Source organism: Apium graveolens, chromosome 5 (assembly GCF_009905375.1).
Source record: "Apium graveolens cultivar Ventura chromosome 5, ASM990537v1, whole genome shotgun sequence".
Lineage (NCBI taxonomy): Eukaryota > Viridiplantae > Streptophyta > Magnoliopsida > Apiales > Apiaceae > Apium > Apium graveolens.
This window is the reverse complement of record NC_133651.1, coordinates 456,589-484,519: the sequence shown is the minus strand read 5'-3', so window position 1 is coordinate 484,519 and position 27,931 is coordinate 456,589. Positions and strand designations below refer to the sequence as shown.

At 34.8% G+C, this 27,931-nt stretch overlaps 2 protein-coding genes and 1 long non-coding RNA gene across 5 annotated transcripts in view; 2 read left to right on the top strand and 1 right to left on the bottom strand.

Moving 5' to 3' along the window:
• The window catches only part of LOC141661770 (uncharacterized), a 17,021-nt gene extending 1,025 nt beyond the window's left edge, over window positions 1–15,996 (bottom strand). The window contains exons 1-2 of the long non-coding RNA XR_012550132.1: window positions 15,319–15,996; window positions 14,131–14,238 (exon numbers count right to left, since the gene is read on the bottom strand). This is a non-coding gene — a long non-coding RNA (uncharacterized LOC141661770). The remainder of the gene's footprint in view (window positions 1–14,130; window positions 14,239–15,318) is intronic.
• Window positions 9,274–12,300, top strand: LOC141661767 (uncharacterized). The gene has a single exon (XM_074468766.1). The coding sequence runs from the start codon at window positions 9,375–9,377 to the stop codon at window positions 12,123–12,125; it is 2,751 nt and encodes a 916-aa protein (XP_074324867.1). The 5' UTR covers window positions 9,274–9,374; the 3' UTR covers window positions 12,126–12,300.
• On the top strand, window positions 13,245–27,931 carry LOC141661769 (uncharacterized). 3 transcript variants are annotated; one of them, XM_074468767.1, is made up of 6 exons: window positions 13,245–13,488; window positions 17,213–17,285; window positions 17,372–17,465; window positions 17,700–17,816; window positions 17,981–18,038; window positions 27,123–27,931. In XM_074468767.1, the coding sequence occupies exons 1-6, from the start codon at window positions 13,456–13,458 to the stop codon at window positions 27,600–27,602; spliced, it is 855 nt and encodes a 284-aa protein (XP_074324868.1). In that variant the 5' UTR covers window positions 13,245–13,455; the 3' UTR covers window positions 27,603–27,931. The 3 variants fall into 3 exon arrangements, with proteins under 3 accessions (XP_074324868.1, XP_074324869.1, XP_074324870.1); XM_074468768.1 differs by lacking the exon at window positions 13,245–13,488 and adding an exon at window positions 14,606–14,653; XM_074468769.1 differs by lacking the exon at window positions 13,245–13,488 and adding an exon at window positions 16,240–16,699.

The following is a 27,931-nucleotide window of genomic DNA, read 5'->3' as shown; positions in this document are numbered from 1 at the left end:
TGGGAATTTCTGGATGAATAATTGAGTTTCCTTCTTTGTTTTGTCTTTTGCCGTCAATTTCGACCAAAAATTAAATTGTTAGAATATCCGGTGAGGTAGAGCATTGAGTTAAACAAAAAAATTAGTATTAGGTTAATTTCTCTTGGCATATATAAGATTTTGTATAATTCATTAATTGTTCAAATTAAAAAACTAATTTTGTTTTCTAAAAGATAGGCCCTAAAAAAATTTACTTTTAACAAAAAATTCTATAAAATAAATATGATTCCAACAATTATGTAGCTCACCAAATTTAGTTTATTATATATGAAAATATTACATAAATACTTGCTTACTTACCCTTATAGCAATTAGGAAGTTGTTTCATAGTTTCGGGTTACACAAAATTAAGATAATGAATTTTGTTGCTCCTATCATCAAAAATGAAAGAATTCAAAAGAAAAAAATAAATAATAGACAATACATAGAAGACAACCGAATACCCTAAAGCAAAAAAATACAATAATTTTAACAGAAAGAAAGCAAATAACTTGACAATATAAATTCGTTTATGTATTGCTTAAATATTTTTCTATTAGTTTTTTTCCATGACTAATTACCTTTTATATTACTTAAAAACGGAAATACATTTCTCTTAGAATTATAATGAAAAAGGGATATATAATTAGTGTTGAATTTATCTTTTAAATCTTAAATGGGATTGAATTCTAATTTTTATAAATTAAAAAAAGCTCTAGAAAAATAGATAAATATGATTCGATCGATTCAGAAGCTCATATATTAAGAAGATTATAAAATACTTAAATTTAATTATCCTCCTAATATTATAATTTTCCTATGTATAATAGATTTCATATTTATCTCAAGTAGATATAATCTTTTTTGTTGTTCTTTTTCGTTTTGAATTTTCATGGTTAATTTCTAAAATTTTCGTTAATCTTTTTTCACATCGAATATGTAAACAATTATTTATAGGTTTAAAACCTGGTTTATAAAAAAGGAAATGTAATATATAACAATTAAAGATCATGAGCTACAGGGAAAAAAATTAATATGATTGAGTTAAAATAGATAAAAAATATTTAATTTTAAATAGGATTGATTTTTAAATATTTATTGTTCTTTCTATTTATTCGAATATAAATAAGGAAATTAAATTTTATTAAATTAAAATGGGGGAATTTTAGTAAAATACATAAATATGATTTGAGATTGCGGAGTCTCCAAGGTTTTGCTTTACATCTATTAAGAAGTTTAAGATAAGATATAGATAAGCTGGTATAGTTATAACAAATTATGACGCTGAACTAGTTGGTTATTACAGTATTAATTTTATTGCTGCATATGAGGGTGCGCCTTTTTACTTTACCTCCGCTTTTTAATTTAGGATCATTCACCTCTTTATTTTTACTATTTTTTTCTTTTATCCTAGCCCTTTTTTTCTTGTTTCCTTTTATTATACTCTTATGTTTTTTGTCTTTTAATTGTGCATGTAGGTGTACTAATGATAGAATTATATAAAATATACAACTACATGATTATAAGTCAAATTGTTAAAATATATTAATCATACATCTTTGAACTTTTGAATAATAATTTTGTAACTTTCCCGAGATTTAACTAAAATAATTTTATTTACACTTGAAATTAATATAATAAATAAATAATTTTTCAAGACCACCCTAAAAATAATTTACGCGCCCGTCATTATATAGATATATTGTTAAGATTATATAATTAAATTTTACAATTACAAAAACACTTCTCATGTAATGAATTAAAAGAAATTATATATACGTTTATCGTAAAGAAAGTTGAGAAAGAACAAACTAAACATTAATCTTCACAAATCATTACTTGCAACCTTAATATATAAATAGCTTCACTTGAGTGCTAACATATAATCACCTTCACTTCATGGATTCTGTTAAATTTAGCAACCTTCATTACTTGCAAAATTGCATATACTTTAGCCTCCAAACTACTATCAGCATTAACGCTGTGTTCCAGAAACTTTTTTTGGAGAGAAAAAAAAATAAATGTAAAAAATATATTTCTTCAGCTTGTTCCCGAACAACTTTTATAAAAGAAAGGAAAAGAAAACTACAAATTTGGGAAGAAATTTTCTTTATTTTTGTCTCCAAAATCTTCTTCCCACTTTTGAAAAGATTATGAGAGAAAGGAAAATCGGTTATTTTCTATTCTTTTCTTTTCTACCCTAGATTCGGGAACACGACCTAAAGCGCTAAAAAAAATATAAAATAAAGCCCTCAATGTTTATTATACTTTCACTTATAGCGCCTTTTAACTAATTACTCAAATTAAACCTTCAAGATTAACTTTTCACAATGAATTCATTGTAGACGATATCATAAAAGCCGTATTTCCCCAGGGCGAAATCCGACACAAATTAGATGGGGTAAAGAATTGTTGGGGTCCTGTGAGATTTGAATACAACCTTAGTTTTACAAAATCAAATTGACCACAACATAGTTGCAACCGTCTGACTTCAAACTTGCCCGAGTCTCGAATTTTTAAATGAATCACTTAGCGCCGATAAGGAGAAGTTACTATTTGACAATAAATTACTCGAACAAATCCACCACGTATCAACAAACCCCACGATATTTTTGCTGATAAACACTTTCAAAATAGACGCACAATCGATTATTTTGAATCTCATTACTGAGAATCAACTTAGTAGGAGGCAACCGCCATTATAATTTTCAAATATATACTATATATAATAGGAGACATTTTCAAAAAAAAATTATTACATGTATTATCCAAGTGTACAACAACAACTCAGAACACGGCCCAATCAATAACAATAGAACAGATTGGAAGAGTTCATGTCCTACAATCTGGAAACCTTATCACTAAATTCCTGCAACTACATATTAGTTATTTGTATACACGTATCTTTTAGTTTATCACTTAGTTAAAACTTATCTTTATCACTTGTTGTATTTATCATTTTTCTCCTATAAATTCCCAGCTGTAACATATCAATAAATTTAACTTGTATCAATACGATACTTAAGTTTTACATGGTATCAGGTTTCCTGTGCTAGTCTCTATCATCGTCATGGTCAATTCTCAGCCTACTTCTCCTCGCAATCCCAACGACACTGCTGCGGACATGTCAACGCAGAGCAACTCAGTCTAGAGCAATTTTAAGAAAATTGATCCGTACCTCATACATCCATCAGATAGCCCAGCCACCGTTTTTTATCAACCGCTGCTTCAAGGAGACAATTATACTTCCTGGCAAAGAGGTATTTCCAAGGCATTAAACGCCAAAGGTAAGCTTAGCTTTGTCGATGGGACTCTTCATCGTCCCTCTGATCCAGTTGAGTTGCAAACGTGGAAATATTGCGATGATTTAGTTTGTAGTTGGATTCTTAATTCGGTACAGCCTGATATTCGCTCCAGCTGCCTCTATGCAGATTGCGCTCTCACGATTTGGAAAGATCTCCAAACTCGTTTTTCTCAGTCCAATGGTCCTAAACTCTATCAACTCAGGACATCTATTTCTAACCTCAAACAAGAGGATATGTCAGTCACAGCCTATTTCACAAAACTAAAATCTTTATGGGATGAGTTTGATTCCATCTCTCCTGCTGAGAAATGTATCTGTGGTGCTAGTAAGCTTCTCATTGAACGTCTTGCTCGTGACCGCGCCCTGGAATTTATGCAGGGTTTTCATGATCGTTTCTCTCAATTACGCAGTCAAATCTTGTTGCTGGAACCCACTCATTCCTCTGACAAAATTTTTAATTTAGTTAAACAAGAGGAAGCACAACAGTTTATCAATCAGACTACTGCACCTGCCATTGACTCTGCTGCACTTCAGATTCATGGGCCATCTAGCAGACCTGTTCGTGCACATAACAACAAGCGCCAACGACCTTTTTGTGATCATTGTAATCGTTATGGGCATACCAAAACAACTTGCTATCAAATTCATGGTTACCCATCAAAGTCAGTTCAGCCCCCCAACTCTTTTGGTCGCACTTCTCCTTCTCATGTACTACCTTCCGTTGCTGCAAATTTGCCACATCCAGCCAGTGCTAGCATTGCAAATACTGCTACTGGAACTCCAATCTTCACCCAAGATCAGTACAACAGGATCCTTGCTTTGATTGATCCACCATCACTTGATGATGTGAGTTCTCCCATGGTTAATCTCACATGTAATCAACACTCCTCTGAACCTCCTTGGTATATTGATAGCGGGGCAACCCATCATATCTGTTGTCAATTAAATTTATTTTCATCGTATCATAAAGTGAAACATCCTATCCATGTGCAATTACCTGATGGTAATTCCACGTATGTTGAGCATATTGGTGATATTATTTTCTCGCCGCCCTCTCTCATTTTGTATGATGTTTATCATATTTCTTCATTTAAGTTAAACTTAATATCTGTTATTCAACTAACAAAACGTCTCAACTGCTTGGTCACTTTCTCACAATCATGTTGTCTTTTTCAGGACCACACCACAAGGAGGGTGATTGTTAAAGGATATCGTTTCGCCGGTCTTTATAGGCTGCAACGGTCTACTAGTATTAATTTTATTCAGAATAACATGCCAATAAATGTATGGCATGCTAGATTAGGACACCCTAGTTCAGCTTGTTTAAAAAAATTATCTAGCTCTTTTCATTTTATTCGTAGTAATTTCAATTCAGTTTGTGATGTATGCCCACGGGCCAAACAACCACGTTTAAGTTTCAATAAAAGCTCCATTACTTCTTGTTCTTCATTTGAACTTATTCATGTCGATATATGGGGACCATTTTTCATATCTAGCACATGTGGTGCCCGCTATTTTTTTTAACTATTGTTGATGACTATTCGAGGTGTACATGGTTATATCTTATGCATTCTAAAACAAAAACATTAAAATTTATCCAGTATTTTCATTCATATATCAAGAAACAATTTACCAAAAATAAAAATTCCATTTCTACCGGTCACATTCCGGCCCATCTCCCTGTTCTTCAAAAAATTAGAATAAATAATGGTTCTGAATTTCTTTCCGATGCCTTTCAATCTTGGCTCACTTCTAATGGAATCCATCATCAAAGAAGTTGTACATACACACCTCAACAAAATGGTGTGGTTGAACGTAAACATCGTCACTTGCTTAATATAGCACGAGCTCTTCGTTTTCAGTCTAATCTTCCAATACAATATTGGGGTGAATGTTTACTTACTGCTGCTTATCTTATCAACAAAATTCCAACCCCTTTATTATCGAATCGCTCTCCCCATGAGACTCTCCTAGGCACAGTTCCGAACTATCAAAATCTCAAGGTTTTTGGCTGTTTATGCTATGCCAAGAATAATTTCATCTTGAATAAATTTGATTCTCGTGCAGAGCCTGAGATATTCATTGGTTATCCTTTTCATCATAAGGGATATAAAATTCTAGATCTTTCTACCAAGAAAATCTATATCTCTCGATATGTCAAATTTTATGAACATGTTTTTCCTTACAATAATGCATTATCTCCTCAACCTGATTTTCTTCAAACTCCTCATCATCCTACATCATCATATTATGATGATTCTCCTGAAGAACGGTCTACGGAACATTGTATAACCACCAATACTTCAGATGATACTTCTCATTTATTATCTTCTCCTAATCCGTCTCCTCAGGTTTCCCCTGATTCAAATTCTTCTGGGTCTCCTATTTCTAACAATTCACACGATGTTCATTCTCCTGCTCCTCGTCCTACTCGTTGTCATCGTGCTTCACGTTGGATGGAAGACTATCACTGCTCAATTAATACTTGCACGACATCATCTCCATCCCCACTCACAACATCCATGCCTTTTAAGAAGTTTTCCTCTCAACATCAAAAGGCTTTAATATCCATAATCTCTGCAACTGAGCCACGAACCTTTCACGAGACAATGAAATATCCTCATTGGAAGGATGCAATGGCGAACGAAATCAAAGCCTTGGAACTTCATAACACCTGGACAATTACCCAACTACCACCAGGAAAGAAAGCCGTTGGTTGTAAATGGGTCTACAAAACTAAATTCTCTCCTGACGGTTCCGTCGATCGATATAAAGCTCGCCTTGTTGCAAAAGGATACACACAACAATAAGACATTGATTATCATGATACATTTGCTCCAGTTGCCAAACTTGTCACAGTCCGTGCTCTTCTCTCTATTGCTGCTGTTAAAAATTGGCCTCTACATCAATTAGACGTCAATAATGTTTTTTTACAAGGAGATCTCTCAGAAGAAGTATACATGCGCCTTCCTCCTGGTTTTCAGAAAAAGGGCGATACTCGTGTTCTTCGTTTAAATAAATCAATTTACGGTCTTAAGCAAGCTTCCGGGGAGTGGTTCACAAAATTTTTCTCTGCGCTTCTCGATCAAGGTTTTCTTCAATCTCGTGCTGATTACTCCTTTTTTTCAATAAAACTGACACAATGGCTATATATGTCCTTGTTTATGTTGATGACATTATCATCACAGGTTCCGATAATATATTTATCTCTTCGTTAATCTCTTACCTTGAATCAAAATTTTCTATCAAAAACCTTGGAAATCTGCGTTATTTTCTTGGGATAGAAGTTTCAAGATCATCTTCTGGCATATTTCTATGTCAACGTGAATACATCATTGACATACTTCATGATTATGGTTTTTCTAACACCACATCTTCACCTTTTCTGATGGAACAACATCTCAAATTACTTCCATCCACCGGTGATCCGAGTACTTATCGTCGCCTAATAGGCAGACTAATCTATCTTAGTGTCACTAGACCTGACATCTGATTTTCGGTCAATTATTTAAGCCAGTTTATGCAGCACCCTCGAACTTCTCATATGCATGCTGCATTCCGCATTCTTCGTTATCTAAAGGGAACTCTTGATCATGGTTTGTTCCTTTCTTCATCCAGTAACCTATAGTTGCAAGGTTACACTGATTCAGATTGGGCAGGATGTCCAACAACCCGTCGCTCCACTACTGGCTATTTTACTATGTTTGGTGCTAGTCCAATATCTTGGAAGTCTAAACGACAGTCTACGGTTTCTCGCTCATGAGATGTAGCAGAATATCGAGCCTTAGCCAATCTCACTTCTGAAATTCAATGGCTCCATTCGTATCTTTTAGTTTATCACTTAGTTAAAACTTATCTTTATCACTTGTTGTATTTATCATTTTTCTCCTATAAATTCCCAGATGTAACATATCAATAAATTTAACTTGTATCAATACGATACTTAAATTTTACAAAAAAAATAATCTATAATTGGAGAAATATTAAGAGTTTGGTAGTCGGTCAGTCGATACTTACTGAAATTACTTAATTATTCTCTTACTTAATTATTATAATTCTAATTATTGGGTCGATCGATTCTAATTCTAATTGATATTAAAGTCAACTTCCTGTACTGCTTTACCAATTTCAATTCTATTTTGTATCAAACTCCATATCATCATAATATATATTAAATTTAACTTCTTCTACCAATTTATATTTTAATTCATATCGAGTTCTATATTATTCTAATTTGTTACTTTAGACTAAATTAAATTTAAGCAAAATACTTAAGATTTAGTTGATATATCATTTAAATCGGGATAAGGTAAAATAATAATACTATCAATCCTCCTAAAATAATTATACTAATGAATTTGAATAAACAAATTAATATATTTTATTTATCCAGGATAAAAAAAATACATTATACAATTGATTCAGACTAACACAAAACTAAAATAAAAATACAATTCGACCAACAAAAATAAAATCATATATACTATTTATTCAGTCTAAAATAAAACTATCTTATTGATCCAGACTTAAAAAAAAAATTAAACTAAAATAATTAGTTTGATCTAGTCGGTGTATTGTGAATCTGACTAAAATAAAATAATGAAAAACCACTGATCCGAGAAAATCAAATTAATATGAGACTAGGTATAATTCGTATCCTATTGATGTGAACTAAAAAATCAAATTTAGACCGCAAGGGTTGACTCAGCTGTTTAAAGAGGGGATAATTATTCTCTTGATCACATGTTCGAATTTCACGGGAGTATAATTTATGATTATCATCCAGAGCTTGTCGCTTAAATGCGGTTTAACTTGGTTCAAGTGGTTTGCAAACTATTGCGTGAGCCCGTAGAGTTTACCCAGTGCGCACCCGAAAGATAACGGCTGTGGATTATCTACGATAAAAAAAATCAAATTTTAACTAAATCATAAATATTAATTTTTTAAAAATACACAAAGAATTATCAATAAAGCTATATCGTTCAATCAATAATATTGTCTGTTATAAATATTTTTTTATAGAATTACAGATAATCGATTAAGTAATCATCATGCTAAAAAATATTTTTTAAGGTCCCAACATAACAGAGACATTATATTTTCACTCTTAATAAAATAATGATTTCATTATAATAACATTTCCCTCATTACCAATACTATCAGTTTGAATAAGTTTAAATGTTCTAAAAAGTTATAAACATATATATATATATATATCTACTAATATAATTATTGTAAAATCATATCATTTAAAATTTTAAGTGAATAAAATTAAAAATTGAATTCATTTTCTTTTTCAAGAATATATAATATTAAAAAAATTGTACAATCCGTACATCACACGGGTTTTAAGCTACTGAAATTAAAATCTAAGAAGGAACTTTTAATTATCATATCATTCTTCATGGCAGGTTATTGAAACTGTCATGGTGCTTAGGATTATCTTAATAATTTTAATTAAATTAAATTAAAAAAGTTGTATATAATATTATGGTATTATCTAGTTAGAACTCAATATATGATTTTTTAAACTTAAACATAATATTATTGTATTATTAGGTTATTAGTATAAAACAATAATTTTTAATAAACTAATTGAACTAATCTAAATTTATTTATCAAGTTTTGTTATTTTTTCACCATACAAGTTATACGGTATATAAAAAATAATAAAGAGATTTTTTAAAAAAATATTCAAGTTAACAAAAAATATTTATAAAAATATGATATAATCTTATATGTAATATAAAATGCAATATTTATAAATTTATATGCAATTTTTAGAAATCTCTTCTGCAATATCATTTGTAATTTTAACCATATTTTTAAAAATTAATCAAAAAATATGAATATTTTTGATAATAAAAAATTATCAAAAATAAATTAAGAAAAGGTGCAACCTCAGACAGACGAGAGAAAGATTGTTGTAATAATTTATGAATTATTAACAAGTATACAGACATATATCACCCAGCAACGGCTTGACTGGATGCTTTGAGAGTTTTGCAATTGAAAACCCACCAATCGAAACCCTAGAAATCAAGAACTCACCATGGCAACTCCCTCTCAAATTCAAGAAACCGACCAAGATCCACCTTCAATTCACCAACGAAACTCCCCCCAAATTGAAAACCCCATTTCAAATCTTGAAGAAATCACTCATCAAAACGATCTCCAAACTCCAAAAACCCTAGAAATGTCAATAATTCAAGATCCAGAAAGATCCGACCCGACTGTTGAGGAGACCCTAGCCATTCTTGATGTTGATGTACATGAAGATGAATTTGTAGGTAATGTTTCAAGCCCTACTACTAAGATGCATAATCGTAGACAAGTTTATAAACGTAGAAAACCAGGTGAGCTGAAAAGACAAAAAACAATTGATAAAAAAGTTGAAAACTTGCTTAAATATGTCAACTTTGTGCCTTTTATGCCTGTTAAAACCCTAGATTTTGATAAGTATGAGGACTTGTTGAAGAATCTTGGTTTGTGGGATTTTGTTCGACTCAAATTTGATGATGAGGTTAAAGCTGATGTTATTGCTCAGTTCATTGTGTCTTATGATAATGGTAAAAGATGTGGTTTTGTGAATGGGTCAAGGATTTATATGAGTAGGCGTGGGTTTGTTACGGCTTTTAAGTTGCCAGTGCCAAAGCCGAAAAATAAGAAGGAGAAGGTTGTTGGGAGTGCAGTGGAGGAGGCTATTGATTTGGATGTCGAGGGGGAATTGATGTCTGATGATTGTATTAAGTTTTTGGAGGATTTTGTGTGGACTTGGGTGGTTTTGCGTGGGGATGATTGGGCAATGCCAAATGAGATTAAGAATTGGATGGGATTGATTAGAGATGGGCATCCGGAGAGAGTGGATTGGGGTGGATTGTTTTTGTCTATGGTGGAGAATGAGTTGAAACAAAAGGATCAGTTACAGAAGTGTTATTATGCCTCACATTTGCAATACTTTATGAAGTCCCAGCGCAAGGAGCTATTTGGGGAAGAGGGTAAAAAGTCTCTGCCTAATGAGGGAATAAAGGAAGAAGGGAAATTACTGAACGAAGAGGAAATCAAACAGGCGGAGGTGGAGGAGATAAAGTCTCAGCGTAAAGAGTTATTTGAGGAAGAGGTTGTAAAGGCTGTTGCTAATGAGGGAATTGATGAAGCTAAATTGTTGAGCATAGAGGACAACAAAGAGGTGGAGGAAATAAAGAAAGACGAGGACTTGTTGGAAGAGTCCCATAAGGTGGATCAGAAGGTAGCGGAGGAAAGGGGCGTTGTGAGTGAAAGTCACCATGGGGTGGAGTTGATGGAGAAAGTGAAGGATGGGCCTAATGGGGCAGTGGTCGAAGAAGTAAAAGAAGACACTGATATAGAGGAAGATAATGTTGTTTTAGAAGGACCTAACATAGAATTAGCTTTGGGTCAGCAAGATTTAGCGGAGAGAGAAATGATCAGTGGTGTTAACGTGATGGATGCTGAAAAGTGCAAGGTGAAAAAGCAGGTTAGTTGGTGTTTGTCTGGAAGTGACCATGGTGGGAAGCCCTTGCGTCCTTGTATTTTAGGAGAAGGCAGGGGTTTGGATGGCAACGATGAAGGAAAAGAGGAAGTTGAGCAGCTGCAGATGGAAGAAGAGGAGCAGCAGATGGAGGGGCAGCAATACATACAGGAAGGGGGGCAGATGGAAGATGCGGAGCACATACAAAGGGGGAAGCAGTTGGAAGAAGTGGAACAATCGCGAGGGTGGGAGGAAGCAGAAGATGCTGATAATGTGGATGAGGTGGAAGTAGATGAGCTGGAAGTGGATGATACGGATGAGCAGGTTGAGGTTGAAGATGAGGAAGCCGATGATGAAGAACTAGAGGATGTAATGGAACATAATAGTCTGCCAGCTTATGGTTCACCAGGAGCGGCTGGTTTGCCAGGTGATCTACTGCAAACATTTGAAACTGGCCAGATGCCTTTAAATTTGCAGGGACAACAAATTCATGAAAACTCATCGATGGAGCTTTTCTCTTCAAATGCTGAAACACATTTGATGATGGGCGGTCCATCCATGTATGGTAATGGTCACAAAAGAGCTATTGACTATGAGCAGGATACATCACATCTTAACGGAAGTAAGAGAATCAGGACTGACGTCGGCTGGGATCAAAAAACCTCGGATTTTGGGTTTTGCATGGGCCAAGCTGCACAATTAATGGAAAAAGCCAAGATCATGTATGTGGAGAAGGAACAGGCTTATAATGAAATTAATATGAATCAGCAGTATTTACTTCGTGAGGTGCAGCAAAGGGACAATTACATAGAAAGTCTACAAAGGAACAACCATGAAGTAGTACAGAAGAAGGATGCAGAGATATACAGGCTTGAACGTGAGCTTGGTATGCTTGTGGAGCTTGTGAATGGCTACAGGGAGGCATTAAAAGAAAACAGGAGATCTTTCCTGGAATACCGACAGCGCTGTCAACTTCCTGAAGAACCTATTTACAAGGATGCTGGTCCAGGAGGTCTCGTATTGAGCGTCACAGAGCTAGAGAAGCTACGCCAACAACACGAGAATGAAGATAGGTTAAAGCGAACGATGATTAAACAGAAGTTCACTGAAGCATTTGAAGGCTATAGTAACCAGTTCGAGGTACTTCTTAGCAGGGTTCAGATGATTGACAAGGATAGATTGACCCCTATTGAAAATGAGGTGAAAGTTCTTAAAGAATTGTACTCTGCAAAGCGCGTCACTTTAGAAAAAGATACTGTGCCTACTGAAATTGTTGCTGTAGAAAAGGAAGATATGGTGCCTACTAGCTGCTGAATGTCTATTAGCTGCTGAAACCTATATTTAACTTGCTCTATCATATATTCATATGAGATATCTGCTCAACTCTTCTAAAAGTCATGTTTGCTGCATGCTTAGTAACTAGTATTACCATGGTTGGATTATATTTACTTCGAAATTGGGATGACTGAATTAATTTTTCTTTGAGAAATGACTCTGATTTTCGGAAACACTTGCTGTTTTTGTACCTTTGGCTTCATAAACTGTAGAGTAAGACAGTCCTGTGGCTTAGACGAACTTTGATGGTTTGTCGGTAAACGAACCGAGCTGATCGTTAGGCTCGACTCGTTTAACTCGACTCGGATCGAGCTCGAGTTCGAATAAGAAAATATGCTCGTTTAGCTTATCGAGTCGATCCGAGTTTTACAAGTGTTCGACTCGAACTCGACTCTCGATAAGCAATATGCATAAAAAAATCTAAATATATACATGCTCTATTTTCTACCGGTGTCTTCCTAACTGAGCCTACATTTTATTTTATTTGGGTTGGGTCTTGTTTGGACTCTAATTGTGAAAAAAGACAAAAAAAAATTAAAAAATTAATGACCAACTCGAACTCGAGTTCGACTCGAAAAGTTCGTGAACAACTCGAACTCGACTCGGTTGTTAACGAACTCGAGTTTGAACATGAAAATCTGATAGTTAAACTTTTCGAACTCGACTTGTTAAGAAAAAACTCGAACTCTTTAAGAAAAGACTCGACTCGGTTCGTTTACAACCCTAGTCTTAACCTATCTTCTTACATTTTCACAAAAGAAAATAATGGCTATCCCCAAATATGACCTTTACATTTTATTTTATTTCTGAGTAACAAAAAATTTAAACTATACTTATTTACGAAGTTGGTTAAATAAGAAATAATTTATTTGAATATGAGATCATACTTGGAAAATAACAAGGTGCTATTGCTTTGAAATATATTTTTTGATATTAAATTATACCAAATATACTTATTTTTACGACACATTTAACTTCAAATATAGATTTACTAAATAAACATTTATTATTAAAACTGAAGGACGATATTTATATAATATTAATAAATAAAATAAAGTCCAAGCGAAAAATAGATGAAAAACACGTTGGATGTTCTTGCTAAAGTCGTCGTGTACCAAAATACATTCGTATTGCGAACAAAAACTCACACCAGTTCGGATCTCAAATTTATAAGCATATATTTTATAAAATACACACAACACACACACCAGTGTGATAATGAAGCTTTTGATTAGTTAATGATATTATCTCCCTCCTTAAATATTGTTTTAATATAAATATTATTTTATTTTTGTTTCAATTTAAAACCATGAGGAAGAAGCTTGACACTCGATTCCCTGCGGTACGTTTAATTTTTCACATGTATTATTATTATTGTGTTTGTATGTATTTCATAATTATAAGTTTGTTTTTAGTGTAGCTGTTATGTTTAACTGGATTATGTTATATTTTGTAGTGTTGGTGATTATACTTAATAATTAGGTCAACATGAGTTTGTTTGTGTGAACAGAGTTTTTTATGTTTGGTTTTGGTGGTGATTGTAGATGACTATTTGGGGGAATTGATTTGGTTTTCGATTTTGTTTCTGTGATTAGGTTATTTAGCCTTGTTATTTTGTTTATGTGTTGGTAACTGTTGGTTGGGAGTTATAGGTTTGATTTTGGTAACCAGTGTCTGCCTTGATTTTATTGGCATCAGATAATTGGGCGTTTTTAGGGCAGATAGGATACTGATTGAATCGGGGCTAATCGGATAGCATTACCGGATATTGAATAAAATCAAGATCAGCCCAAATGGGAAGCAAATTAGACATTACTACAAGTGTAACCAGGAAACTAAACATTAATATACCATAAAACACAAACACATATATAAATATATATTATCTCTCTGTGTGTGAGAGACGGGGGGAGAGGGAGAGAGAGGGGGGGGAGAGAGAGAGAGAGAGAGAGAGAGAGAGAGAGAGAGAGAGAGAGAGACTGACCATAGATAGATACAAGTGCCGATCCATCCATCAATTTTCACTGACCCTTATAGGAACTCATCATGGCTGTGCAAACGCGGAGAATGGATGAAGGTATCTTTGCCTCTTCTTTGAAACGATGACAAGGTAAAGAAAGTTACCAAAGAGATTAAAGAAAAAACAAACTTGACAGTTAAAGAAAAAACCAACTTAAAAGATTAAGAAAAACAACTTAAATAAAGATGCTGAGTAAATAAACGTCTTTAGTAATATTGTATACACTAAAATTAAGGCCATGATAATATTAAATTTACATACATACGATACTAGATTCTATCAATAATTTATTGTTCATTTTACAAGGTTTTCTTTATTAGTCACCTCGGAAGATTAGTTCCCCCTAATGTTTAGATGAATTTTATATTTATTAATTTAGATAATCAATTAAATAGAAAATTTTAGGTAACGATTAAACAATTGCTACACTAAAAAGTTGTTTCATTTGAACACCATGCGGAAGAAGCTCGACACTCGATTCCCTGCGGTACATTTAATTTTTCACATGTATTACGATTGTGTTTGTATGCATTTCTATATTTATAAGTTTGTTTTGAGTGTGGTTGTGTATGATTAAATTATGTTTTATTTTGTGGTTTTGGTGATTATACTTGATAATTAGGTCAAAAGTAGTTTTTTTGTGCCATTATAGTTTTTATGTTTTGTTTTGGTGGTGATTGTAGATGATTATTAGGGGAAAATTGATTTTGTTTGTAAATTCTGTTTGGGGTGATTAGGTTATTTACGCTTACTATTTTGTATATCTGTTGATAATTGTTGGTTGGGAGTTGTAGGTTTGATTTTGGTGACCAGTATTTTACAAATTGCTGACTAGTGAGGTGGAGGCAGAATGCCTTGATTTATTGGCATCGCACAATTGGGTGTTTTTAGGGAAAATAGGATACAAATTGATTTGGGGGTAATCGTTTAAAATTGATTTGGGGGTAATCGGATAGCATTAGCGGATATCGAATAAAATCAAGATCATACTAAATAAGAAGCAATTCAGACATTACTGTACTTGGAACCAGGAACCTAAACATTAATATACCATAGAACACACACATATAAATTATCTCTCAGTGTGTGTGGAAGGAGGGAGAGGGAGAGGGAGAGGGAGAGGGAGAGAGAGAGAGCAATGAAGAAACTGACCATAGCGTTGATACAAGTGCCGATCCATCCACCAACCTTCCCTGACCCTTCTAGGAATTCATCATGGCTGTGCAAACGCGGCGAGTGGATGGAGGTTTCTTCGCCTCTTCTTTGAGACGAAGACAAGAAAGAGAAAGTTATCAACGAGATTAAGAAAAAACAAACTTAAGAGATTAAGAAAAATTCCAGTTTAGAAGATTAAGGAAAAAAACTTAAATAAACGATGCTGAGTAAATAAATGTCTTTAGTAATATCGTATGCACTAAAATCGTGGCCATAATGATATTGAATTTACATACATACGGTACTAGATTCTATCAATAATTTATTGTTAATTTTACAAGTTTTTACTTATTAGTCACCTTGGAAGATTAGTTTCCCCTAATGTTCATAAGAATTTTATATTTATTAATTTAGATAATCAATGAAATAGGAAATTTAGGCAACGATTAAACCATTGCTACACTAAAAAGTCAATGTATTTTATTATTAATTGATTTATGAGTTTAATTTTTTTTTTTTAATATTTAAATAAATATTTAAATACATCCAGTTAATGCTCTGATGAAACGCTAGAGAGCAAAGGTACTTCAATTGCCTAGACCTGCTCAAAGAGAAATTATTTTGGTTGTTTTTTAGAGCACTTAAGTGAGCTGTCTTGTTAGTATTCAGTACCTTATGCCGCACTGCCATGAAAGGTAACATTTGTGAATGAATTACGAAACCTTAGAAGCTTCAATGTGAGATTAAATGAGAGATGATGATAGTAGAGTGTTATACTTGGATGGGATTGCTCAAGTCCAGTGCTACCTGATTCGCTGACCCTGGTTTCCTCATCTTGATTGACTGTGGAACATGATCAGTTTCACTAAATCTAATGAACCACAAATTATAAAGAGAGGTAATAGAACAGTATAATTTGTAATCATAAAGAGGAAAAAATGGTAGAATTTGAGGTTAACAGCTTGAGATGGGAAATGACTCTCTAAAAACTTCGAAAATGAAGAAGGAAGAAGACGAGACCCAGTTTGGCAACAAATAAAAGTAAACAACAGAAAAACTAGAAGTAGGATTATTATGTCGTCGCGAAGGTGACATTGTTACACCTTATAGTGTTTCAAGATTTATAGAAGTAACTATTAAAGGGGTCCTCAAATCGTCCCATGTATCTTACTTATTATTGGGTTCTTGCCACGTACTTATACTTGTACTACCACTATTAACAGGTTCTCGCCACGTCGGAACTCGTACCAGTTTCATGCAACACTGCTTAATTCCATAAACTGGCTATAGCCTATGTAACAGAAGTAGAACTTGTCACCAAGTACAAGTGAATAAATGAAAGTCGTATTAAATGTGTAGGTATTGAGTGATCAAGGAGGTATGTACTGTATACAGGATTAGTTGTTTAAAGTTAAGAAAATTGACCTGACCTTTGAAGATCTGATAATGAATTAGTCAAATAGATGAAGCTGGTTATCTTACAAGATTGATATTACCTTTGGGAGGTTGAGGTTCTAATGCTGTTGATATAGATATGAAACTTTTCTAGTAGAGATGTGTAGTAGAAAGGTCAGATTTTTTGGAGGAACAGAACCGTAAGTGGACCAAACTTGCTGTTACAAGTGTCATTCATGGTTCCATGTTCCACTAAATTGAACCTTTTTAAATTGTGACCGCTCATCTCTGGCTTGGAACTCATAGTGGTGTACTATAAATTGGAACTTTTACTATTCATCTCCAAAGCTTCTATAATAGTAATTGCAAGAAGAACAAGTAAATAATTATGTAAATCATATCAAGTGGCGGTAAGCATAAGATGATAATTTATGCTATTTTTTTATGAATATGCTCGTATATGTTGTAAATATAACAAAGCAACACTCTTTTGCAGGCTCGTATCAAAAAAATTATGCAAGCTGATGAGGATGTAGGGAAGATAGCCATGGCTGTGCCTGTATTAGTTTGTGAGTAGCTAGCTGTTAGCCTGTTTTTGACTTTTACAATTTCTGTTCCATTTTTTGTTGCATAGATTGACTGAACATCATTGCAGCTAAAGCTTTGGAACTATTTTTGCAAGACCTTTGTGATCGTACATATGACGTAACACTTCAGAGAGGAGCAAAAACTGTTAGTTCGTTGCACTTGTAAGTAAACTTGTTGTCTCAATCCACTTTTCTTTTGTAATAAAATTTCTAGCTACTCTTCCATATTATATGAAAGAAAGAATTTAAAAAGACCTATGTAATGAAGATGCAGATCGTCCTGTAACCTTATAGTTATGTTGACATGCTTGTGCTGCAGTTGTCTTTTCTGAGTCATCTTTGTTGTCAATTGATGTCTTGCGGATGTAAAACTCATTAATCTGTTGCACTATGCAGAAAACATTGTGTACAAAGGTACAATGTATTTGATTTTCTGAAGGAGGTTGTCAGCAAGGTTCCTGATTACACGCACACTGATGCTGGTGGTGATGATGTTAACATGACAAAGAGAAGGTATGAAGCTTTCAATTATTTCCCTCTATGTTTTCTTGTGTAAAATGTTACAGCTAACTGCTACTATTGTTGCTTCTGTTAGTCAGATATTAAGGGATTATAATCAGATCTTATTTTTGTGCTAGTGTTTGCGGATGAATGCAACTTTGTTTGTGTTCTTGCAGGAAAATTACATCCGAAGAAGCCAATGATAGCGATGAAGAATCAAAGAGGAACATGGCGGTAAGTTACAAATTTATCTGGATCTATTAACGAGAAAATTCAATTCACTACAATAAATTCTGCCCATCTTTCAAACCGCCTAAAATCAGTACAACGTGACCCATTAGCATTCAATAACACCTCTGCGCAGTCACAGGCATTTCAAACTCATCAATCTAAAGCTGACCTTATTTTTTTTACTTTTGCACCTGTTGTTTTTGTGGAGATTCCTGTTTAAATAGGTACAAACATTAGTTGCACAAGTTTGATGATGCATTATTCACTTCTCTGTTTTCCTTTTCATAAATGCTACTCCCTCCGTTTCGAAATAAATGTCCACTTTTAAAAAAATTACGCATATTATGAAACTTCAACATCGGTAATAAAGTTATATTAGTATTCATATTTATTCCATTGACTACATTAAATACACCATTGTTCATGGTATAGAGTTAGTTTTGGAAATAGAAACTAGTAATATAATAATTGTATATGGTGTAGAATTCATCTTGGAAATATAAAATAAACTTTATAATTTGAATAGTGACATTGAAAATGTAAGTGGACAATTATTTTGAAACATTTTTTTTAAAAGTGGACAGTATTTTGAAACGGAGGGAGTAATCTTCTAGGATAATCTATTTAATGCAGAACTTGGATGTTTGTTTTTAAGTATTCCTTGTTTTTATTAATCCATCTTATTGCAAGGTCATTAAATGGAAGTTTAAAGTTTAAACTTTGTTCTTTGATGAGTTTATAAATATGAAGTTGTGAATCGTGATCATAGGTGTAGACTGTAGCTATTGAGGCTTATCAACAATTTTTTTCTTTCAACTCGAGTTTTTTCTGCCCATGAAATAGTTGGAGCCGCCATTTTACTCTTATTAGCTACATAATCAGAGCACTATAAGTCCATAATGATGTTTGCAAGCAACTACGTGGAGAAAAAGGGTAAATTGGGAGCCAGGTTATATTGTAGTAAAGCCCTTAGGGTTTTCAAAAGTAGAATATTAACATGAATCTGGACCAGGGGTGGGCCAGATTTTTTTTCCCCGTAATACGTATCATAAAAAATATACAATATGAACTAATAAAAAGGACACGGCTTGAGAGCCAGTGCTGAAAACTTTAATGCGCCACTCTTTCATTTCTTTATATGTTAGGCACATGCAATATACATTTAAGTAAATGTGCTAATAATGTAAGTATATGGCGAGGTAGACGGGAGGAATAACCGTTATCTTTTTAGGGCTCATTAATATAGGGGAATATATGTATGTATATTAAGAGGGAGCATTATATGCAGGTAGGAAAGTGAATTTATATCTGATATCTAATCATTACGAAGTAGTCAGGAAGGCAAGTTCCTGACGACCATTCTTTCATTTCTTTAGATGTTAGGCACATGCAATATACATTTAAGTAAATGTGCTAATAATGTGTCAGAATCAGCAGGATAGTGGTATTAGTAGTATTGTGTTAGTAGTAGTAGTAGTATTTTGTATAAGGGTATTATAGACTTTACCTTAGTCTGTTAGTAAGTCTGTTAGTAAGGGTGGTCTATAAATACTGTGTGTAATGTTACATTTCGGATATGAATGATAATATGAAAATGGCATTTACCACCAACTCTTTCTATCTCCTCTCTAACTGATTCTGTCTCTCTCTCTCTAGGGTTTCTCTCTAACAACCCTTTCTTTCTCTCTGATCTCAATCTCTCTTCTATCTCTGATCTATTCTCTCTGTTCCCTCTTTCATTTCACTCTCTAATCTCTATACCTGTTCTATATCTAGTTGTAGATTACATTCCTAAAAACATAAAATACCAAAAATAGCAATATCTAGGTCAGAAACTCACAAGTTCCTGACAAATTGGTATCAGAGCCTTGATTCCAGATCATCCAGTGCTTCTACTGTGTTCTACTAGTTGAAACGAGTCGTGCGGTTGTGGATTGAGAGTAATCGGAGTTTTCAAGCTCCAGTTATGAACAAAACAAGTCAGGTGCTCTGTTTCTTACTTGTTCTATCAGGATCTGTGTTTGTAGTGAGTAAATCTGTTAGTCTCTGTTGAGTTTCAGTTGTTAATTGCTCGTTTATAGTAGATAAGGCTATTTTTGTGTTCACTTAATCAGAAAATAACAAAAATAGCAGTTCTAGTAGAGTTTTGAAGAAGTTGTGGTGTAGAACTAGTGCTCATCAGGTGTTTGATAGAATTACTGTGAGAATATTAATCATTTTGGTCACTAGTGCCTGTTGTGAAATGATACTGAAGCCATGACTTATAGTATGAAGTACACTAAACCTGCTGAAACATCACAACAAGGAATTATGCGAATGTTACAACAGGACTTCCATGGATATATAGAAGGATCAGAACTCAGAAGAGAAGTTTGGAAAAATGCACTCAGATGGAGAAGTTGTTAGCTGGAATGAGTGCTTTGATGAAGACACAAGATTTAGATGAGGAAAAGGATGTACATGATAGTGAGAATGAAGTGGCGGATGAACCTGCTGTGCAGGCAAACCTCAAGGGAGTCTTCAGAGATCCTGGACATGCTGCTAAATTGAGACAACAAACTGGTGAGCTTAGAAACACCAGAAATGAAAAAGTGAGGAACAATAGATCTGACTCAACAGAACTCTTTTCTGATGCTAGTAGTTTGAAACATCTGAAACTTACTTTTCCTTCTCTTAAAGGAGGAGATGCTGTAGAGTGGTTGAGGGACTGAAGAATATTTCTCTATTTTTTATGTGAACCACAACAGGAGAGCTGCAATTGCAGCTATGCATATGTCTGGAGTACCTAGATCATGGTATAAGTCTTTCATAGTAGGAAAAGAAGGGATTACCTGGAAACAGTTCACTCAAGGATTCCTGGCAAGATTTGGTGAAGTAGAAACTGAGTTGGTTTTTGATAAATTCAAGAGGTTGCAACAGGTGACCACTGTGGAGTTATACTTTGATGAGTTTGAGAAGTGCAGGGGTCAATTGCTGGCAAAAATACCTGGTCTAACACCAGAGTATTTTTTGGAGAATTTTATTGGAGGCTTGCAAGCTGAAATAAAGAGCATGATCAGGTTACCTGAGCCAACCTCTCTAGAACAAGCTTTAAAGCAGGTTAGATTTTATGAACAGTCCCTACCTCAGCAACAAAAGAAACAATGGAATTCAGGAGGGATTATTACGTCTGTATCACAGTCACAGAGTGGGAGTAAGTTCAATAATGAGGCTGCACATTCTACCAGTAGCAACAGGACTTCTTATCTTACTGCAACCTCATCCAATAAGGTCAGTGATGTGGTTGCTGCCAAACCCAGGCCTCTCACCTATGGTCAGAGAGAAGAAAGTAGGCAGAAGGGATTATGCTACTATTGTGATGAAAAATTTAGCAAGGGCCATGAATGTAAAAAACCACAAGCCTTTCTAATGGTGGCAAAAGAGGAGTTAGAGGGTAACATAGAAGGGCAACCTAGGTTTGATGAAGAACCAGGAGAAAATAAGGAAGATTGGAAGGGTCAAGCTTTGTTGCTAGCAGCACTACGAGGAAAAGAAGAGAATCATGGAAGACCCTTGCAGTTTGAGACCATTAAAGATGGTAAGGCTATTAAAATGTTGATTGATGGAGGAAGCAACTTGAATCTGATATCAGCTAGCGTATGTAAACTTCTTAAACTGAAGATTCAAGAGACAAACCCAGTTAGTATTAGTCTACCAAATGGAGCTGGAATAGTCAGTGAAGCTCTGTGCAAAGAATTTGTATGGACATGGGATGGTCAGGAGTTTAGTATCACTGCTTATGTGGTAGACTTGGAAGATTGGGCAGTTATACTCGGAGTAGAGTGGTTATCCACATTGGGTGATGTCAAATGCAACTACCAGACTCACACATTTGAATTCAAATGGCAAGGGAAGGATATTGCTATCTCTCCTACAACCAAGAGTTCAAGACTGACATTATGGGAATGAATATGCTACTCTCAGAGGTGATTCCCCAGTGGAAGGAGGGCTGAGAAGGCAAATTTTTGAGGAATTCCATTGTAACAGCCTTGGAGGGCACTCTGGAGGAAGGGCCACTATTAAGGGGATTATGGAGTATTTTCATTGGCCAGCACTAAAGCAGCAGATTGGAAAGTGGGTAAGAGAGTGTGATGTTTGTCAACAGGTCAAGGGTGAACATGTTAAAAGCCCAGGTATGTTACAACCCTTAAGGATACCCAATGAGCCCTAGAAGGACATTGCAATGGATTTTATCACCGGCTTACCCAAGTCCAAGGGAAATGAAGTTATTTGGGTAGTGCTTGATAGTTTAGTAGGTATAGTCACCTTGTTGCTCTATCTCACCCTATTACTGCAAAAAAATTGGCCATTGAATTCTTTGAGCAGATTTACAAAGTTTATGGTATGCCAGAAACCATAGTTAGTGACAGAGATAGTTTATTCTTGAGTGAATTTTGGCAAACTCTCTTTAAACTCTCTGGCACAAGACTACATTCCAGTACTGCCTATCATCCACAATCGGATGGCAGCACTGAAAGGGTTAATCAATGTCTTGAACAATACCTCAGAAGTATGACCAGTGATGTACCTAGGAACTGGGCTACTTGGTTAGCTGCTGCTGAGTGGTGGTATAACACCAGCTTTCACACTGCTCTACAGGCTACTCCTTTTCAAGTAATCTATGGTACCAAACCAAGGCATTTAGTGTGGCAGGACAGATCTCACTCCAACATTCAAAGTTTAGAGGAATTGTTGGACCAGAAACAACAACAGTGGAGCAGAGTCAAAGAACTGTTGGAGGTTGCTCAAGCAAAGATGAAGGCATATGCTGATGTTAAAAGGTATGAGAGAGTCTTCCAACCAGGGGAATGGGTGTATCTTAAATTACAACCCTACAGACAGGTTACAGTTGCTATTAGGAAAAATTTGAAACTTTCAGCTAAGTACTATGGGCCATATGAGATACTTGAGAAAATTGGCCCTGTTGCTTATAAGTTGGCATTACCAGAATCTTCAAGGGTCCACCCTGTTTTTCATGTATCTCAACTAAAGAAAGCAATTGGTCAGCTAAAGGTGCAAAGGCAATTACCACATCTGAATGATCAGGGCACTTTTGACTTGAGGCTACTAAGGGAATTGGACTCCAGGAGCATTCTTAGAGACCACAAGGTTGTTTACCAGAAATTAATTCAGTGGCAAGGCTGCAGTGTGGATGAAGCAACTTGGGAAGATGAAGACTTACTGAACTGCTCTTTTCCTGGTTTTCTGACACCGTGAGGACATGGTTTGCCTTAAGGGGAGGGGGTTGTCAGAATCAGCAGGATAGTGGTATTAGTAGTATTGTGTTAGTAGTAGTAGTATTCTGTATAAGGGTATTATAGACTTTACCTTAGTCTGTCAGTAAGTCTGTTAGTAAGGGTGGTCTATAAATACTGTGTAATGTTACATTTCGGATATGAATGATAATATAAAAATGGCATTTGCCACCAACTCTTTCTCTCTCCTCTCTAACTGATTCTGTCTCTCTCTCTCTCTAGGGTTTCTCTCTCTAACAACCCTTTCTTTCTCTCTGATCTCAATCTCTCTTCTATCTCTGATCTATTCTCTCTGTTCTCTCTTTCATTTCACTCTCTAATCTCTATACCTGTTCTATATCTAGTTGTAGATTACATTCCTAAAAACAGAAAATACCAAAAATAGCAATATCTAGGTCAGAAACTCACAAGTTCCTGACATAATGAAAGTATATGGCGAGGTAAACGGGAGGAATGACCATTATCTTTTTAGGGCTCATGATGAGGAACGAGCAGTGTTGTTAAAGGCGCGCCGAGGCGCACGAGGCGCAGCGAGGCGCACCATTAGCGCATAATTCTTATCGAGGCGCAACGCCTTCAATGATGCGCGCGCCTAGACCCCTGAGGCGAGAGGCGCAGCGAGGCGAGAGGCGCAACGAGGCGCAAAAACAGTCAAAATATTAAAAAACAGCCCTAAAACCCAACTTTTTTTAAGCCCATAAGTGTTTAGAAATCCATGTTATCAATAATAACAAACGTGAAGACATTTCCTTACATATACATGTATATTCTACTTCGTTTCTTCTCGGTAAAGCTGTGTGTGTATCATGTGTATATATATATTGTGTGTGTGTGTATACAATTATATATATATATTCTTACGGTTATAGTGTTATACATACTAATATACCATGTATATGCTTGTTCTTTTGTGTTTCCGGTTACATAATGATATATATGTATGATTTACACCGTAAAGGAGCAATGACTACCGAAAAAAGTTATAGTAAGAAAACCTATTCAACATGAAAGTTCCTTTAAGTTTCATATTCCTATTTGTGGTGTTTTTGCAGAATTCTATAATAAATAATTCATTTTCTAAGTAAATTCGTTTCACTTCGCGCGCCTCGCCTCGCGCCTCATCGCCTAGGCTCCAAGGGACCCTAGCACCTCGGTGCGCTTCTCGCCTTTAATAACATTGGGAACGAGAATAAGGAATTAATATATATGTTATTAATTAGTTTATATTTTATTACGTGTAAAGATAAATAATGTATCTATATGTTTTATATGCGGGGCTAGGATTATATTAATTAAGTATTTTATTTAAAATTAAGCCCAATTGTTTATAGGCCGTAGTTCTATTAGGTTATTTTATTAGGGTTTTTATTCCCTATAAAAGCATTGTAATCCCCTGCAAATTCCCCTCTTTGATTATACACTTTCTTGGGAATAATATTGATTAATTATTCTTGGGAATTATATAATCATTGCTTTGATCTTCTATTCTTGATTTTATATTATAATCCATCTTTCTCAATTCTTGTCCTGCATCAGCTCTTTAATATAGGGGAATATATGTATGTATATCAAGAGGGTGCATTATATGCAGGTAGGAAAGTGAATTTATATCTGATATCTAATAATTATATAATAGGTGCTAAAGAGAGATGCAGTGATTAGATTGCTTAGTTCTGATGCCTACTTGCCAATCGTCAGGAACTTGCCTTTCTGACTACTTCGTAATAAACATTGAAAGAGACAAGTAGAAATTGTAGGTGAGGAATATGAAGTGGGAATCCCGAAGGGGGAGGGGGCATAGACAGTTATGGCAGGGATAGACAGTTCGAGAGAAACAAAGCTTGGGAAAAGGGAAAATTGTAAAATCATATTTGGCCCTAATCACTGTTGTCAAAAGTGTGCCTGCGTGCGTTTAAGCACAAGGCTCAAAACCCCCCCCCCCTCGGCGTTTCAACTGAGGTGAGCTGCAGCAACTTCAATGGAACCTACGCCCATAGCCTCGAAGCGCGAGGCACACTGAAGCGTGAAGCGCAAAAAATACGTGCTTTAGTGAAGCTTAGTAAAAATAATAAAATTAATGTTATTGGGTCAGACTGGGCCGGTTTAAGGCCCAATGGAGGTAAGCCAAAAGAAAAATAAAAAATTACAGCCTGAATAAAGCAAGTATTTCAGGCTTCCAGCCACATATCATTGTTTGATCATTGATGTTGATGAAGCAACGAGTGGCTGGTTGGAAACCTAGATAGAACGTAGATGGGGAATTAGATGAAGATGATGATCTTGTCTTTTCCGAAGATTATGTATTAGGTTCGACGGCAATTGCAAAAGCTTGCAGTGCTGGAGAACCTATGTATGACTCCAGGCCAGAATCAAAATCAGCCTCATAATCTTAACGGAGTTAAAATCAATCGAATGCTTCAAGTACAGGTAAAAGACATCGACCTTAATACGAGAGGATGAACAAGAGGAAGAAGACAAGAGTTCTAATTTGAAGGGAACACTTAAGATGTAAGGATGATTTGGATGAGGATTTTCAAGATGAAGGTGAATAATGAAATTTTTACTAGCAACAATGTTGGAAACTGGTTGGTAGTTAGCTATGAACTTTAAATTTCGATATTAACTAAAAAATTTAGATTGTTTTTACCCTAGAAATGTGATTTTAATATATTATAGAATATAGATCATATTTACATGGGATGGGACACGGTTCGATACAGGGTACGGAAACGGACACGTGGAAGGTGAGTGAATCGGTTACGGGACGTACGGGTACAACAATTTTTTTTAAATATAATTAAAATGTTCCCAACAGAGTAGTAAAGAAAACTAAAAATTATGAAGTAGAAAATATTGTTTTTTGCAACTTAAAATGTTGAAATTTTTTATATTAACATTTCGACTTTAATTGTAATTTTATAAATTAGTTTTCATTATATTAATTTTTTACCAGAATCGAAGAACATCCAAAACTTTGATAAAAAAAAGGACATCCAAAAATAGAACTCCCATGATACAACTTTGTTGTCCATGATATGGTCAAAGTTACATTGAATATTATCAAAAAAAATCAAAAAGTATATTAAACCAATTATTTTGAATTAATTTAAATATGTTAAACTGATAAGTGACAGATATAACAGCTGTAATATGACTTTCACCAACATCGAGGTATCTGTTTTCTTTATCTTCTCTGTTTATCTCCTTCATAATCTCTGCATATTTTATTTACTTCACTATATTTTTCCTTTCCACTATTAAGATCCAAGTCTACTTTTCTTCTTTTCTTCATTCTTTTTTATTTTTTCTTCTTGGAAATTATATATAAAAGTTTTAAGTAATAAATTTTAGAGTTATATGTAAATTGAGTGCACAACCAAAATATCCCTAGTTTGCTTATTGTAGTATATTATAGATAGTATAGATAGATATTACATATAGATATCCATTGTTTCACATTCTGTCCTGCATCAACTAGTTCGTAGCCGTAGCTGATCATAGCCAATATGCTGATTTTACTTGAACACTACTTGTGGTAATATACCTGTCAAGGGTGGGATTGCATCAATCTGAGACGACTAAATACACGGTAAAAATATTAGAAAAAAAATAATAATAATTGAGGCGGGGCATGTGCCTACTGATTTATCGTGGTCCGTACCTCTGATATAGGACCAGAAATAAAATGGAAAACAATAAAAAAAGATAAGTCGGGGTTGATTTACCGCAGAAATTTTACTATCCCTAGAATATCAATTTTATATTAATAGAGCATTATGTGCATTTCCTGCAGCAGCATGAAGCAGGTCAAATGAGCAGCACCAGTAGCAAGGGAAGAGGCAGGGGAAGAGGAAGAGGCCGAGGTAGAGGCCGGGGTGCTCGATCAGCAGATAAAGAGGCTTCCCAGACTGACTATGACTATGACTCCTGCAACAATAACCGAATTTTGCTGCCAGTAGCAGCCACAGGGGTTGTAGATGATGTATCAGAGTTGGAGGTTCCCAAGGATAGTGTTATCATCAGTAATAATTCAAATCCATCTTCACGGAACATCGACTTGAATGCTGATGTGGACGATAATGCTATAAATAAAAATCCTGCTGAGGCTCCAAAGTGCCTGCCATCAGCAACGCCAGCAGTGCCTGGAAGTGAAGATGAGTATCCTGGATGGTCTCTTTCTGAAATTGATAGGATAGCCATTGACCCTGTTAATATAGCAAAGCTGAATTCAAGGATGGATGATGATGATGAAGACTACGACGAAGAAGGTTAAAATGAAAGAAGCTTATGGTTAAGAAGGGTAGTTAAAAGAAGTAAAGCTTGTTCAGGTGCAATTAGTTGTTAAGTGGTGACAGGTATAGGCAGAATTAGCACAGGTGCCTATATTTTATTATCAAATATGTTTATATATTTCCAATAGTTTGTATCATCCACATGATTGTTCTCTAAAAGCCATATGTTAACTGGTGTTTTAGAGGCAGGTTGTCCTTAGAGAAGGATCTAAATTGAATTAGTGAAAGTATGGTTGTATTAACATAGCTAGGTGTGCTCCATACGAAGGCACTCTGACTACTATATAAAAATTTCTTTTACATTTTCCTA